The sequence below is a fragment of the Pecten maximus genome, chromosome 10 (assembly GCF_902652985.1).
Source record: "Pecten maximus chromosome 10, xPecMax1.1, whole genome shotgun sequence".
In the NCBI taxonomy this organism is placed as follows: Eukaryota; Metazoa; Mollusca; class Bivalvia; order Pectinida; family Pectinidae; genus Pecten; species Pecten maximus.
In genome coordinates, this window is record NC_047024.1 from 43,322,016 (window position 1) to 43,339,671 (window position 17,656).

Genomic DNA, 17,656 nt, shown 5'->3' on the forward strand with positions numbered 1-17,656 from the left:
CAGTTATAATCTACTGACTAACCTCCTTGTAGACTTGATACTACAGTTATAATCTACTGACTAGTCTCCTTGTAGACTTGATACTACAGTTATAATCTACTGACTAACCTCCTTGTAGACTTGATACTACAGTTATAATCTACTGACTAACCTCCTTGTAGACTTGATACTACAGTTATAATCTACTGACTAACCTCCTTGTAGACGTGATACTACAGTTATAATCTACTGACTAACCTCATTGTAGACGTGATACTACAGTTATAATCTACTGACTAGTCTCCTTGTAGACTTGATACTACAGTTATAATCTACTGACTAACCTCCTTGTAGACTTGATACTACAGTTATAATCTACTGACTAACCTCCTTGTAGACGTGATACTACAGTTATAATCTACTGACTAACCTCCTTGTAGACTTGATACTACAGTTATAATCTACTGACTAACCTCCTTGTAGACTTGATACTACAGTTATAATCTACCGACTAACCTCCTTGTAGACTTGATACTACAGTTGTAATCTACTGACTAACCTCCTTGTAAACTTGATACTACAGTTATAATCTACTGACTAACCTCCTTGTAGACTTGATACTACAGTTATAACCTACTGACTAACCTCCTTGTAGACTTGATACTACAGTTATAATCTACTGACTAACCTCCTTGTAGACTTGATACTACAGTTATAATCTATTGACTAGTCCCCTTGTAGACTTGATACTACAGTTATAATCTACTGACTAACCCCCTTGTAGACTTGATACTACAGTTATATACGTAATCTACACTAGCATCCCATACTACTAGGCGTCCCTCATAGCCATGCTTACTGCCGTTTAATGAATGCTACATTAATACCTGATGTGTCCATTCATGGAAGAGGTCCGACAAACTGCTATCCTGTATCTTAAGGAGAGATAGAGAATACATAAATCCTGTACATCAATCCTGTACATAAATCCTGTACATAAAACCCATAAAAAAAGCCTTGAAATGTCATGGTAAATCCATGATTATGATGATGACATTTTGAAAGAAAATCTTGAAGAAACAAGAAATCCAAGATTGATCTAATGGCCCCCACCATTGTCTTTAATTCTAATTGATCATTTTCTCTGAATTTTTCTTCTTTTGAGTAATTATCAATTAAACTGATGGCTCACCATGTTGATACGATCTTCAGCACACCTCACCGGAGGATCTTTAAACATATGGCTACTTCCAAGATGTTCTTTACCAAAGTCCCATTCCTCAAGGAGGTACTCATTATTCAACTTTTCTGCAAGGCGTTCATCATGGTGGGAAAGAAGCTTCTCAAAGTCCACAAGCTGTAAGGCATAAACAAACGTATTGGTGAGTCGGTCACATCACATCACAGTAATGTTATATACAACAAAACACATTACAGTAATGTTACATACAACACATTACAGTAATGTTACATACAACACATCACAGTAATGTTACATACAACACATCACACCACAGTAATGTTACATACAACACATCACAGTAATGTTACATACAACACATCACAGTAATGTTACATACAACACATCACAGTAATGTTACATACAACACATCACATCACAGTAATGTTACATACAACACATCACATCACAGTAATGTTATATACAACACATCACAGTAATGTTATATACAACACATCACAGTAATGTAACACACAACACATCACAGTAATGTTATATACAACACATCACAGTAATGTTATATACAACACATCACAGTAATGTAACATACAACACATCACAGTAATGTAACATACAACACATCACAGTAATGTTATAAACAACACATCACATCACAGTAATGTTACATATACAACACAACACATCACAGTAATGTTACATACAACACATCACAGTAATGTAACATACAACACAACACATCACAGTAATGTTATATACAACACATCACAGTAATGTTACATACAACACATCACATCACAGTAATGTTACATACAACACATCACAGTAATGTTACATACAACACATCACAGTAATGTTACATACAACACATCACATCACAGTAATGTTACATACAACACACCACAGTAATGTTACATACAACACATCACAGTAATGTTACATACATCACATCACAGTAATGTTACATACAACACATCACATCACAGTAATGTTACATACAACACATCACATCACAGTAATGTTACATACAACACATCACAGTAATGTAACATACAACACATCACAGTAATGTTACATACAACACATCACAGTAATGTTACCTACAACACATCACAGTAATGTTACATACAACACATCACAGTAATGTTACATACAACACATCACAGTAATGTTACATACAACACATCACAGTAATGTTACATACAACACATCACAGTAATGTTACATACAACACATCACAGTAATGTTATATACAACACATCACAGTAATGTTACATACAACACATCACAGTAATGTTATATACAACACATCACAGTAATGTTACATACAACACATCACATCAAAGTAATGTTATATACAACACATCACAGTAATGTTACATACAACACATCACAGTAATGTTATATACAACACATCACAGTAATGTTACATACAACACATCACAGTAATGTTACATACAACACATCACAGTAATGTTACATACAACACATCACAGTAATGTTACATACAACACATCACAGTAATGTTATATACAACACATCACAGTAATGTTACATACAACACATCACAGTAATGTTACATACAACACAACACAGTAATGTTACATACAACACATCACATCACAGTAATGTTACATACAACACATCACAGTAATGTTACATACAACACATCACAGTAATGTTACATACAACACATCACAGTAATGTTATATACAACACATCACAGTAATGTTACATACAACACATCACAGCAATGTTACATACAACACATCACATCACAGTAATGTTACATACAACACAACACAGTAATGTTACATACAACACATCACATCACAGTAATGTTACATACAACACATCACAGTAATGTTACATACAACACATCACAGTAATGTTATATACAACACATCACAGTAATGTTACATACAACACATCACAGTAATGTTACATACAACACAACACAGTAATGTTACATACAACACATCACATCACAGTAATGTTACATACATCACATCACAGTAATGTTACATACAACACACCACAATGATGTTACATACATCATATCACAGTAATATTACATACAACACATCACAGTAATGTTACATACAACACAACACAGTAATGTTATATACAACACATCACAGTAATGTTACATACAACACATCACAGTAATGTTACATACAACACATCACAGTAATGATACATACATCACATCACAGTAATGTTACATACAACAAAACACATCACAGTAATGTTACATACAACACATCACATCACAGTAATGTTACATACAACACATCACATCACAGTAATGTTACATACAACACATCACACCACAGTAATGTTACATACAACACATCACATCACAGTAATGTTACATACAACACATCACACCACAGTAATGTTACATACAACACATCACATCACAGTAATGTTACATACAACACATCACATCACAGTAATGTTACATACAACACATCACAGTAATGTTACATACAACACATCACAGTAATGTTACATACAACACATCACATCACAGTAATGTTACATACAACACATCACACCACAGTAATGTTACATACAACACATCACATCACAGTAATGTTACATACAACACATCACACCACAGTAATGTTACATACAACACATCACATCACAGTAATGTTACATACAACACATCACATCACAGTAATGTTACATACAACACATCACAGTAATGTTACATACAACACATCACAGTAATGTTACATACAACACATCACAGTAATGTTACATACAACACATCACATCACAGTAATGTTACATACAACACATCACATCACAGTAATGTTACATACAACACATCACAGTAATGTTACATACAACACATCACATCACAGTAATGTTACATACAACACATCACAGTAATGTTACATACAACACATCACAGCAATGTTATATACAACACATCACAGTAATGTTACATACAACACATCACATCACAGTAATGTTACATACAACACATCACATCACAGTAATGTTACATACAACAAAACACATTACAGTAATGTTACATACAACACATCACAGTAATGTTACATACAACACATCACAGTAATGTTACATACAACACATCACATCACAGTAATGTTATATACAACACATCACATCACAGTAATGTTACATACAACACATCACAGTAATGTTACATACAACACATCACACCACAGTAATGTTATATACAACACATCACAGCAATGTTACATACAACACATCACATCACAGTAATGTTACATACAACACATCACATCACAGTAATGTTACATACAACACATCACATCACAGTAATGTAACATACAACATCTATCCCCACATTATCATCACATACAATAAACCTTTATCCTTAAGTTTGATACTACTTACAAACAGGTGCTGCTTCCGAGGGGACTGTGTGTGATGAAATGTCCCCCACTTCATAGTTATTTCCCAAATTGTCAAATTCCAAAAATGTTCAAAGTTTCATTTATGAAAGATTGCAAATAAAACAACTGCTGTTTTAAATCCAGACCTGGTTTTGAAATAAATCACTATGCACTGGTAGAGTATTGGAACATGTGTATGTTACCACCGTCACACCGGCCGGGTCGGTACAATAGAAGGCCGTCAACACTCGCGACACAGTGCTAGTCCATCACACTCAGTGATAACATCAATGACGTCACCATACACAACACCATTATACTGAGGCCACAAATACCAAAATCATTATCATTTATATTGAATGTTTAACACCATATGGAACACTTTTGTACGTCATAATTGGTACAAACTTACTTGATTAGAAACCACTACAAGACGATCTGGCCAATAAAGGTTGGAGTACAATGTGTATTGACACTGAGGATCCAAACACTGACAGGACTATGATGACTAATCACTAATACTATAATACCCTTTGTAGACAAAACTAGACTAAGAATGTAGTACAACAGTCCAATAATGTACATACTATATATACAAAGAGAGCTCTTGGCACTCGCCTTGCATCATACTTTTGTAGACTGCAAAGGAATTGGAAGCATAGACACCTATTATGGGCAAGAGGTCCAGAGGGTCTGTATTGTTACCATTTGACCTTTAAATAATGTCAAGGTCATTGATGTGAGGGAACTTTATTTTCACCAGTCAAATGAACATGAAGAACACTTTTAACATCCCATCCCTGGAACTTTTTAGTAAAATTTCATGTGCAAGCATTGTTTTAAATTTATTGATAATAATGAATTTAATTATTACTTCAAATTTTAATTATGCTAATGCTAAACCTTCGTCAGCAACTGAAGTTGACCCTTAAGCTGAATATATTTTGCTTGAAGATTCATGCTGATGGTCAAGAAAATGTACCCAAGTATCACCGTTTTAAGTCTGATTGTTTTCCATTGCTCTGTCTATATAATACTATGACTATTGATCTTCAGGAGAAGAAGATTTAAAGAATTTTTTACCAATTGCTGTCCAACTGTAAACTAAGCCAGTGCACTCAAAACTTTTTATCTGCTCTCAACACAACAGAAAAATATTTCACTCAGCTCACATAACATTGTACTCTTTGGTATAACAGCCAAATTCAACACGTACCTTGAAAAGATCTCTGTCTTTTCCAGATGGAAATGCAATATCTTCAGGTGAGTAGTTTTCATAGTTTCCACACCTGCAAAAACAGTGTTTCTCAAAAATGTATTCGTACATAAATGTATACATTTACATATATGTCTCTTGGTTATTGTTTAATGAGTGCAGTATACACATTTGACCCCTGTGACCTTAAAAATGGGTCAAGGGTACTTATTTTAACAAACTTTCTTCATACCAGCATGCTTTGACCGAATACCAATGATCTGTATCTCTGAGTTATTGTGAAGTTGTCCAATGATTTTCCAAAAAACAAATTGACCCTGTGACTTTTGAAAGCATGTCAAGGTCAAACTTGGAAATTCTTCATTCCAGCGTACAACTGACATAATGTCATGACCATTTATGTTGGAGGTACAGTTAAGACATACCACATGACTAGATCTAGAAACTCGTAGAGCTGGATGCGGCCTCTCTCCTCCAACAGGTGGGTCATATGCTTCACCCTGTTAAGTAGCTTCATTGGAGCAATACTTCGACCACACATCTGAAATAAACAAAACACTTGTTATATGAAGAGTATAAAATAACTATAGCTACAACTGAACTTCTCGCTTACAAGTCTTACACTCAACCGATCGAGCTAAAGAGAAGATCTGTCTAGCCAAGCAGTATATTGCTGCTAGTATTTACCAGGGTTACATACTCCCCCTCCAGGAAAAAACTCGTCCTTGAGTTTCCAGGGGTAACAGCTATGTTTGTGGAGCAATCCTGAGTATTTTCCCCCCGAGTCCCTACATGGGCACCAATGTAACAGAGCGCATGATTAATTAAACTTAAATCACTGCCTCTGCTAGCGATCGAACCCGGGACCTCTGTCTTACTAGTCTTAGGCTCAACCGATCGAGCTAAAGAGAAGCGGTATATTGCGGCTAGTATTTACCAGGATTACATAAGACTGAAAGAGAAGATCTCTCCAGCCAAGCGGTATATTGCGGCTAGTATTTACCAGGGTTACATATAACTGTGTCCCTATTTCATTCAAGGATGCTCAATCCATATTTGATCAAAACGTCATACCTGTCTATCATAGTCTACAGGTAAAAACCAGTATAGAATCATGACAATGGGTGACAGACTGTTAACATGGACTGACAAAGACCGAACAAAACACCATATGATTTTGTATTGGCAAGGGTACATAAAAAAGAACAGGACATTTTAACCATAAATAAATCTTAAACATTTAAATGGACATTTCTATAATGTTTTCATGTTCATTGTCAGAAAACCATGTCAGGCTGAATATGACCGCTTCACATGTCTATAATATAGTTATCTCTCTATACACCCGGCGATAGGTGAATAGAAATCCAGGTCAATAAATACCCAGGACTTTAAATAAGTATTGTTAACTTTTGTTGAAATGAAAATATACCAAAGTTTTGTGTAGATGACAATTTATGTAGCTTACACCTGAGACCTTGGTTTAGAATTACCTCCCTTCTCATGTTTTATTTACCTATAATGGTTTGTCATAACATAGATTGAATCGTCACCTGATCCTTAGTTGTAATTATATAATTCTGTGTTAAGATGTGAACGTATCACATTAATCATATATATAACCACGCATAAGAAAATTAATGCTAATGTGAAAATTATGTTTGATTCTTTTTTTTTTTATGAATTTGAACAGATGTGCTTGGTTTTCCCTGGATTACACATTAGGCAGGGCCTATATCTTTAATCATACATTTGTAAAGATACAACTTTTGAATAATTAGCTCAGCAAATTATGGATCCTGTTTAGAAGGAAGATTTTACTGACTTTATTTCATTACATTTTCAACATTCACAATTATATATATAACAAAGTTCATTATTACGACTCCACTGGGGATCAAATTCAGAACCCAAGTGGCTTACTAAAATAGAATAGCTAGAATTACCTCAGGATAGTTTACCTAACATATCAGTGTTTACCTGAAGTGTGACACACCAGTGTTTACCTGAGGATATAGTTTACCTGGAGTGTAACATACCAGTGTTTACCTGAGGGTATAGTTTACCTGGAGTTTGACGTACCAGTGTTTACCTGAGGATATAGTTTACCTGGAGTGTAACATACCAGTGTCTACCTGATGGTATAGATTACCTGGAGTTTGACACACCAGTGTTTACCTGAGGGTATAGTTTACCTGGAGTTTGCCACCAGTGTTTACCTGAGGTTATAGTTTACCTGGAGTTTGACACACCAGTGTTTACCTGAGGGTATAGTTTTCCTGGAGTTTGACGTACCAGTGTTTACCTGAGGGTATAGTTTTCCTGGAGTTTGACACACCAGTGTTTACCTGAGGGTATAGTTTACCTGGAGTTTGGCATACCAGTGTTTACCTAAGTGTATAGTTTACCTGGAGTTTGACACACTAGTGTTTACCTGAGGGTATAGTTTACCTGGAGTTTGGCATACCAGTGTTTACCTGAGGGTATAGTTTACCTGGAGTTTGACACACCAGTGTTTACCTGAGGGTATAGTTTACCTGGAGTGTGATGTACATGTACCAGTGTTTACCTGAGGGTATAGTTTACCTGGAGTTTGACATACCAGTGTTTACCTGAGGGTATAGTTTACCTGGAATGTGACGTACCAGTGTTTACCTGAGGGTATAGTTTACCTGGAGTTTGACGTACCAGTGTTTACTTGAGGATATAGTTTACCTAGAATGTGACATACCAGTGTTTACCTGAGGGTATAGTTTACCTGGAGTTTGACACACCAGTGTTTACCTGAGGGTATAGTTTACCTGGAGTTTGACACACCAGTGTTTACCTGAGGGTATAGTTTACCTGGAGTTTGACACACCAGTGTTTACCTGAGGGTAAAAAAGTTTACCTGGAATGTGACGTACCAGTGTGTACCTGAGGGTATAGTTTACCTGGAGTTTGACACACCAGTGTTTACCTGAGGGTAAAAAAGTTTACCTGGAATGTGACGTACCAGTGTTTACCTGAGGGTATAGTTTACCTTGAGTTTGACATACCAGTGTTTACCTGGGGGTATAGTTTACCTGAAATATGACGTACCAGTGTGTACCTGAGGGTATAGTTTACCTGGAGTTTGACGTACCAGTGTTTACCTGAGGGTATAGTTTACCTGGAGTGTAACATAACAGTGTTTACCTGAGGGTATAGTTTACCTGGAGTTTGACGTACCAGTGTTTACCTGAGGGTATAGTTTACCTGGAGTTTGACACACCAGTGTTTACCTGAGGGTATAGTTTACCTGAAGTGTGACGTACCAGTGTTTACCTGAGGGTATAGTTTACCTGGAGTGTGATATTATACCAGTTATTACCTTGAGGGTGTTGAGTAGAGTCTGTTTCTCCAGATGAAGGCCCATCATATCAAAACCCTCATATGCTTGGTAGGCTATTCGTGTGTTGTACAAATCTTCAAACCTGTCAAATCAAATGAACAGAACTTATACTACAAACAATTTTCTTTACCTTCATAAAACTGATGAAAATAAGTTGAAATGCTCAAATGAACTCGAATTTTAACCAAACTGTAAATATAAGCCTAAACTTACGAAATAGCTCGGTGGTCAAGCAGGGCCACAGCCTTTCGAATGGCATTCATGTTCCACTCTGCTGTATGAAGGTTCTGTGTTCGATGAACAGCTCGCTCCAGAAGCCGATTATCCAACATTTTATACACTTCCTGTGAAGAAAGATAACTCTAGTTACTTCCACTACCTCACATCACAGGGAATTCCCTAGAGCTATATTTAGTATCAAGAAATGTTTATAGTAAACAAGACAACAAGAATACTTGATATTCACTTCCTGAGTAAGAGTATCCTGTAACTGCCACACATACTGATCAACTTTTTTTTTGACGGATAAACATATGCGTTATCCGTCAATGAAATTGCTTTACACATCAATAAGATTCATATGAATTTGTTTCAGACCCTGACAGAACTACTTTTAACTTGACCCTGAACTTTGACCTGAAGTGTAACATTAATGTAAACAAACGCGAGAAAATGTTGTGTCGTAATCCCAAAAAGTGAATTTGTCAGGAATAATTTGTATTTGTGTTAATTTCCATACATATATAAGTAAAATTGAACCCTGATTTACATGAACAGCCTGGAACTATTTTGCAACGACACATTTTCCTGCTCCAATTCACTCAGGGCCACTCATACCCAAGAAAGGTAAACAACAAGAGATCCTACAGGGATTTAATAGCTTTATATAACACAATATACCAGGAGCAACCTGCAATTTTTAAAATCCAAGATGGCCACCTGTCAGCCATGTTGCTTTCTGATCGGTCCCAAAATGCAATATGCACAACAAGAGACCAAGGGGAACCTTAATTGTGATATTTGAGAAAGATCCCTTCAAAACTTTCTGAGAAACAGCGATAACAAACTTCAATTATCAAAATCCAAGATGGCCGTCTGTCGGCCATGTTGTTTTCCAATCGTCCCAAAATGCAATATGCACAACAAGGGACCAAAAGGAACTTACATGTGAAATTTGAGAAAAATCCCTTAAGTGCTTTCTGATAAATAGCAATAACAAGAATTGTTTACAGAGGGACGGACGGACAGACGGACGGATGTACGGACGGACGGACGAACCACAAAAAGACGCAGGGCGATTTGAATATGTAGTTCACCATCTGATGATGGTGGGCTTAAAATTACATGCTATTGGACCCCTACCTTAATACAAAGTCCATGTTCTTCTTGTTCAATTTCATCTGCCAAGTTGTCTTTGAACAGGTCAATAGGAAACTGAAAAGACAATAAAATCAAATTAAATAGATTATGGCTATTGTAAAGAAGTCATTTAAAGGTTTTATGATATTTGATAACCCATGACCTTCAATGTAGATCAAGGTCATTCATTTGAACAATTTTGTAGCCCTTTACATATGTACCTCCTAATACTGCCCACCCTATATCAGGTCTCTGGGCCTCTTGGTAATTGAGCAGTCTTTTAAAGGTTTTAGCATATTTGACCCCAGCTGTGACCTTGAATGTACAGGTTAAGGTCATTCATGTGAACAAACCATTAATGACTGAATACTACAGGTACAATATCAGGGCCCGTTTGTTCGAATGTTCATTAAATTAAACCATCATTAAAGTATCATTAAGCCTTAATGATTCATTAAATATCTAATGATAGATTAGTTAATGAATCATTAAAAATGTGTTGTTGGAAAGGTCGTTTAAGGGATCATTAACAAATTAAGGTTTAATGAAGACTTAATGACAGATCAACAATTAAACCATCATTAACTGTAGGGATTCCCTCTTCCCATAATGCAACATGCGTAAACATCCTTGAGACAAGTAAATATCCAAGATCACAAAGATGGCAAGAGGAAAAAAATGAAACAAACATCTTGCGACCATGTTTGTGAATTTCCTTGTAAATCAATGATAATATGTTCGTGTAATGTTTCAATGATACAAGCTTTAATGGACATAGGAAAATTAAGTTGTTTAAGCTTTAGTTATTTTACAACAATAACGGAAAATGTTATAACATTTATATTAACCACTCATGTTGGTCCAGATGGAATCACGGAGATGTGTGGGAGGAGACCGGAGTATACGGGGGAAAGTACGTAGTCAGGAAGGGCAGGTATCCCTATTTACCTTTTCACATCAAATTGGGGAATCGAACCCCGGTCAGCATAGTAAAAGAACGAGTGCGATATCCACTATGCTATCCGTCCACCATAGATTACGATAACTCTGTTTAGATATAATTTATATATCTTATTGATTTTCATTTTTGCAAAATAATATTGTCAACTAGCCTCATCAACAAGAAAATATTTCAAAAACATGATTTCGTTCAGTATTACGAGAGATTAAGTTTGGTCTGTATACCTTCATTGTCACACATTGCCTGAACGTAACTGATGGAATGGCATCCCTGCCTATTGAGAAAAAGTCGGTCCGTTTCGAGTCGGAGCCTGAATACGAATCTGTGTTCCAGAAAAATAATACAAGGATACTAGCTAGTGATTGTACTTTCCAAATGCTATAATCTTGATTATCCTGCTAAATGTGAAAACTGCATGGGAAAATATTCGTAAGAATCCAGGTTCGAACATGTTATATACTTTTATGTTGCTACATTTTGTTAATGTACCTAAATTCTGTTTTGGAGAATGCTATCGCAGATCCCAGATATATATTTACATAATTATCATAATTTTTAGAAATTTAAGTGAATCGTGACATGACGTTATCTGCAAAATACCATTATGTGCTTGATAGTGACGTTTTCCCGCGGCACAACATTACAAATCAAGAAGGCTGTTTTAAATTTTGTAGTACATCATGGTCTTGGTGAATGTCTAGAGAAACTTTAGAAATTGAATGTTTTATCCGAAGAGAGAATGACATTCCACATATTCATACAGGTTATACCTTGCCTTTCCACTATAACTCAGACTGGCCTTTGCGTTTTCATGTTTACATGACAGAGGGTTATAATGACTTAAAATCAATTTTACGTTTTTATCGGGAGGTGTCTATTCCGCGTGTGGTTTTAAACATAATTCCATGCATCACAAAAATGGACCTTTTTTTTTTTAAACATACATGTACGTGTATATGTATTTGTTTTCTTCAAATCATCAAACATTAATCCATGTGTGCATACAGCAATTTATTTGTTTAGTAATTTATAATGGAAATTTTCATGGTGGAGCCAAGTAACCATTACAACTAAACAAGGACGGAAGAGAGGCAGCTTAGCACTTTGAAATATGCGGGGCCTAATTGTTGAAACGATACCCATGATGTTTTGATGGTCCATCTTCTGCCCTATCATGACACAAACCGAATAACACAGGAAACAGTATTCCGTTATACCTATCTACCATACTGAAGTACCGATGATAATTTATAGTCGTGTCTCTTACATCGATCAGCACCAACGTAACATCATAACTAAGTACATTGTACATAAAAGTGATGAAGGAAAACACATATATTCCCTGACTGACTATATCAATAGAAGTTACACAACGAGTGGTTGTTGGATATGGAATTTATTTCACACGAGTAAGTTATTTTTTTAAAGTTACAAAACACGCGAGCTTTAGCGATTGTCTTTTACAACTTTTAAAAAATATCTTACTCGTGTGAAATAAATTCCATATCCAACATTCACGAGTCCTGTGCCCTGTTTCTACTACAATAATATCGCTTGAATCAAAGGGAAACGTGGCCAAGTATAATTCCGCGTATGCAAATAAAGTGTATCAGTGATGTCTGGAACCCGGTGATGTGACGTCATTTGATTATTGATGAAGTCAATAACAATTGCAGCTTGGGTCAAAGTTTGAATTCTTGACCAATCAAAAGACCAGAAGGTCATATACCACATATATTCATCCAACAGTCGGCACATTTATACAATGGCTTGAGAGTGGAATAACACAGGGTATTGTGGTAGAAAGCAGAGTTACCATTTTAGTGATATTACATATAATATTATCTTAACAGACCGGGCGTTGTCCTTATTTATACATGTAGGTCTCTCCAGTTAATCTCTTAATACATCTGCTGTAAGAAAGTGTCTTCTCGACTAAACCAGTATCTCGCTCAGACTTTGATTTTCGGTATAATCATCTGACACAAAAAAATCTGGGATAGCTGACTGCGTTGTCTTCTAAGTACATCAAACATGATATTCATCGCCATTTTCAGCAATGATGGTTTATTAAAAATGATGCCCCCAACCATCTTTAAATATCGGTGATTTAATTAAGCTTTAATGAGCAGCTAATAATTGATTAGCATTAATGAACGTTTGTGCAACGTCATAATTTTGCCAATGACGTCATGTCATTTAATTCAGGTTTAAGGAAGGTTTAATTTATCATTATCTTTTAATGAACGTTGGAATAACCAGCCCCAGGACTATGGGCCTCCGATTATTGAGAAGAAATTGTTTATGTATTTTAGCATATTTGACCCTGTGACCTTTAATGAAGGTCAAGGTCATTCATTTGAACAAACTTGGTAGCCACTCGCCCCAGCAAGCTGCAGGCCCAATAGCAGATCTTCTAGGCCTCTTGTTATTGAAAAGAAGTGTTTTTTTAATTTTAGTATACTTGATTTTAGCACATTTGACCATTCATTTGGACCAAACTTGGAAGCCCTTTATCTCAGAAATACCTACAGACCCTATATCATAACCCTGGGCCCTTGATTACGGAGAAGAAGTTGTTTAAAGTAAAAAACTGACACCAGCAAGACGGTCGGACAAACGACAGACAGACAGACGACGTACGGTATGTATGACAGACGCTGTACTACCTTTGGACAGGTTAGCTAAAACCCAGATGAAAATCTAACCAAATGCATCTAAATATAGTATAGAAAACAGAATTTTCTTTGTAGAAGGTTAATTCTGATAGTCAGAACAAAGACTGTGTAGTTGAGTGACGATAAAAACAGGGACTTCAAACAACTGGTATCAAAGTCCATGATACTGAAATAACTTTATCAGTTGTATTTCTTACCAGCTTAACTTGTTGGAAATGTCTGCATACATAACATGATGACACATATGTATGATATTGACGAGATCTACTACGTATCTTAGTGACATGTACACAATAACTGGCCAGTGAGCTCGAGGCCAAAATAAAAATATAATTGGTGTGGCGTAACCCACCCGACCTAGAAAAAGTACCCCTACTCAGAAAATTTTATTGGGAAAAATAAAACTTTTTTTTTTAATGACTTAACCTTTCTGGATATTTATGTCCAGAAGTTCCTTTCCAAGTTTGAAAATACGTCTCGCAAACCCACATAAGTTAGGTGTATGTTTCTTTTGTTTAAGATCACAAAATAAATAATGATTTCTAAACAATTTATATTCTGGTTTGTTTTTGTATTGAAGGTTGAAAATCTGTTTTCAGAACTGAATAAAAAAAAAGTTCAGCACTACCTACCCACCATATGTTAAAAAAACCTGGTTGGGTTACACCAAACCAAGATATTTTTAAAGATGGCCTGACGAGTCAGCACCTCCTCAGATGCCAACAGATCAGTGATTTATAGGGTGTCCCTATACAATCTAAGTCACATTCATCTTATATTTGAAAATGTCTTTTTTTTTCAAAAGAACTTTGTAATGCAAATATTGAACTTTCTGCTTCCTTTTTAATAATTCAAGTCTTGTATAAATAGGATGAATGTTTGAGGAGATTTATAATACAAGTCGTGTAAGTGCCCTTATCCTCACCTGTTATCTGAGGCTGGTCACGTAGTCTTACACTGACTTCCAAATCTGAATTATATCTCTTATAATTCTATACAAATTTCATTTTGTATCAACATTTACTTTAATAAATAAGATAAGATTGTTCAACACTCCCCAGAGATCCCAGACTGATTTTATCATATCCACCATTGCACAAACTTTATTGGTTCTATACTGGCAGCTGAAGTTAAGGGAGTGTGGTGTATGTGGGGATTGTATGAGTGTTGTGTGTGTGGGGGGGATGTGGTAGTGTGGAAAGAGTGTGTTGGAAGTGTAGGAAGTGTGGAGAGTGTGGGGATGTGTGTTTGAGATGTGGGGGAGTATGGGGGGGGGGGGGGTTAGAGGGGTGTGTGAGTGTGGGGGGAGGGGAGATGGAAGGGAGTGTGGGGTATGGGAGTGTGGGGTATGGGGAGAGTGGGGTATGGGGAGAGTGGGGTGTGTATGGAGTGTGCTGTGTGTAGGGGATGTGGGGATGTGGAAGGAGTGTGCTGGAAGTGTATACGTAGGCAGTGTGGAGAGTGTGGAGAGTGTGGGGATGTGTGAGATGTGGGGAGAGTGTGGGTGTGTGATAAGTGATGTGGAGATTGTAGGTGTGTATGTGGGGGGATGGGGATGGAGAGAGTAGGTATGTGGGAAGTGCAGGGTGTGTGTGTGTGTGGGGGGGGGGTATGGGGGAGTGTGGGGAGAGATAGTGTAGGTTTGTTTGGAGTATGTGGAAAGTTTAAGGAGTGTGAGGGTGGGGTTATTGTATGTTAGGGGGTGATGTGGAGGTGATGTGGAGGTGATGTGGAGGAGTGTTGGGGATGATGTATGGGTGAGATGTGTGTGAGTGTGTGGGCGTTGTACGGTGGGGGTATGGGTGGTGAGTGTGTGTATGGAGATTGTAGGTGTGTGATGGGTGGTGTGGGGAGTGTAAGTGTGTGTGTGTGTGTGTGGGGGGGGGGGGGGGGGGGGGGGGGGGGGGGGGAGTGTGGGCATGTGGAAAATATAGGGATTGTCCAGATGTGTGGGGAGTGTGGGTGCATGAATGAAATAACATGAAAATGCATTCAACAACATTGTAAGATATATATACCTCATAACATATTCACAAATTTGTTTCCCCATTATAGTGAATGTTTTTTGTGGATATTTGCCTTTCAGCTCATGATCGATCAATAATCGATCATTGACCGTTTACGACATTGTGATGATTGATCACGAAGTTTAAAGAGATCCCCAACACTAGTTACACACGATAATGGATAAATGTACGGGTAGTTGATAATAATTGATCTCTATAATGTTAACCAAATATAACTGTCCCTATATAGTCGTCTCTATCAAAACAACAAGATTTCATAGTAAAGCTATTAAACGCTAGCTTGGTTGGGTTATGTATGTTTTACAACAGTTAAATTGATATATTGACCTTAGGTCACTACTGTTATTGCTGAGTTAAATGTCCAACACTGTTAAACAATGTGTACCTGTCCGATATGTCTCACCTGGATCTAGTGCTCACCTGTAATCTACAGTTTGATCCACAGGTAAAGTAAGGTCTCTGTATAATAGGCTTACAGAATCAGTGGAAATCCTGTCAGGTCGTAGGTTAATCCACTCAACTGACATGTATATATACAACAAGTATCAACACTGTTAGATATGGCCTTAAATAAAACCAGTCTAAAGCATACTGAACCAAACGTCCGCCCTCAAAATATACCACATCATTGATCGATGCATCACATTACGTTATTTTTATATTCTAAGGCGGTCTTCCATTTTGTGTTTGATATTAACTCCATTCAAACTTAAACATCAGAATTTTGATGACTGTATAACATGCAGCTCGTGATAATTTATAGATAGAGGGTCTTTGTACAACAATCCACGATTTATAATGGTTTTCTATATGTTTGAGAGATCTTTGTGCAATCATTCACGATTTTTTTTTTTTTCTTTTTCTTAAGATATATCTTTTCTTTTCTTACTTCTTGACTGTTATATTTAATTACACTTACATCTACTGTGAATGAATTATGTAGTAAAATGTTCTGCAATTCATAATGTTGTGTTTCAGTAAAACTAGGTGTAATTTTATTTAATTGAATTTATTGAATAGAATGCATGTCAAATTTCAAAATGGCCACTGGCAGCCATCTTTAATGTTCAATCAGGTTTAAGAAGTGACATGCAGAGCAAGGACTCCATATACTGAACACTTCCCTTAATATACAAGAAAACCCTAAGCTTTTGTTGGTCCCAATAAGACTTCAAAATCTGGTATCAAAATCCAAAATATCCACCTCAGATGGCCATCTGGAATATCAGGGGCCAGCCTCATCAATATCCCCTAATTCAAGGAAATTCCTTAACTAAAAAGGGATTTCCTTAAATTTAGGAACAATTGATGAAACAAAGGCGTGAGCCAACTCAAAACCTTAAACTCACATGAGTAAGGTGTCAAAAAGATCCTTTTGGCAGTTCCTTTAACAATACTATTAACAGGAATTTTTATGTCAGGGATATAGGCAGACGAAAAGTCAGATGAAATTGCTATCACTTGATG

At 36.5% G+C, this 17,656-nt stretch overlaps 1 protein-coding gene across 2 annotated transcripts in view; it reads right to left on the reverse strand.

The window, feature by feature from the left end:
- The window catches only part of LOC117336026, a 35,700-nt gene that overhangs the window by 12,928 nt on the left and 5,116 nt on the right, over positions 1-17,656 (reverse strand). Inside the window, exons 3-9 of one of the 2 annotated variants that reach the window (XM_033896357.1) lie at positions 10,527-10,598; positions 9,378-9,508; positions 9,144-9,246; positions 6,217-6,332; positions 5,792-5,864; positions 1,172-1,336; positions 867-914 (exon numbers count right to left, since the gene is read on the reverse strand). In XM_033896357.1, the coding sequence (XP_033752248.1) occupies positions 867-914; positions 1,172-1,336; positions 5,792-5,864; positions 6,217-6,332; positions 9,144-9,246; positions 9,378-9,508; positions 10,527-10,598 (708 nt within the window). The remainder of the gene's footprint in view (positions 1-866; positions 915-1,171; positions 1,337-5,791; positions 5,865-6,216; positions 6,333-9,143; positions 9,247-9,377; positions 9,509-10,526; positions 10,599-17,656) is intronic. The other variant, XM_033896358.1, reaches the window with a different exon arrangement.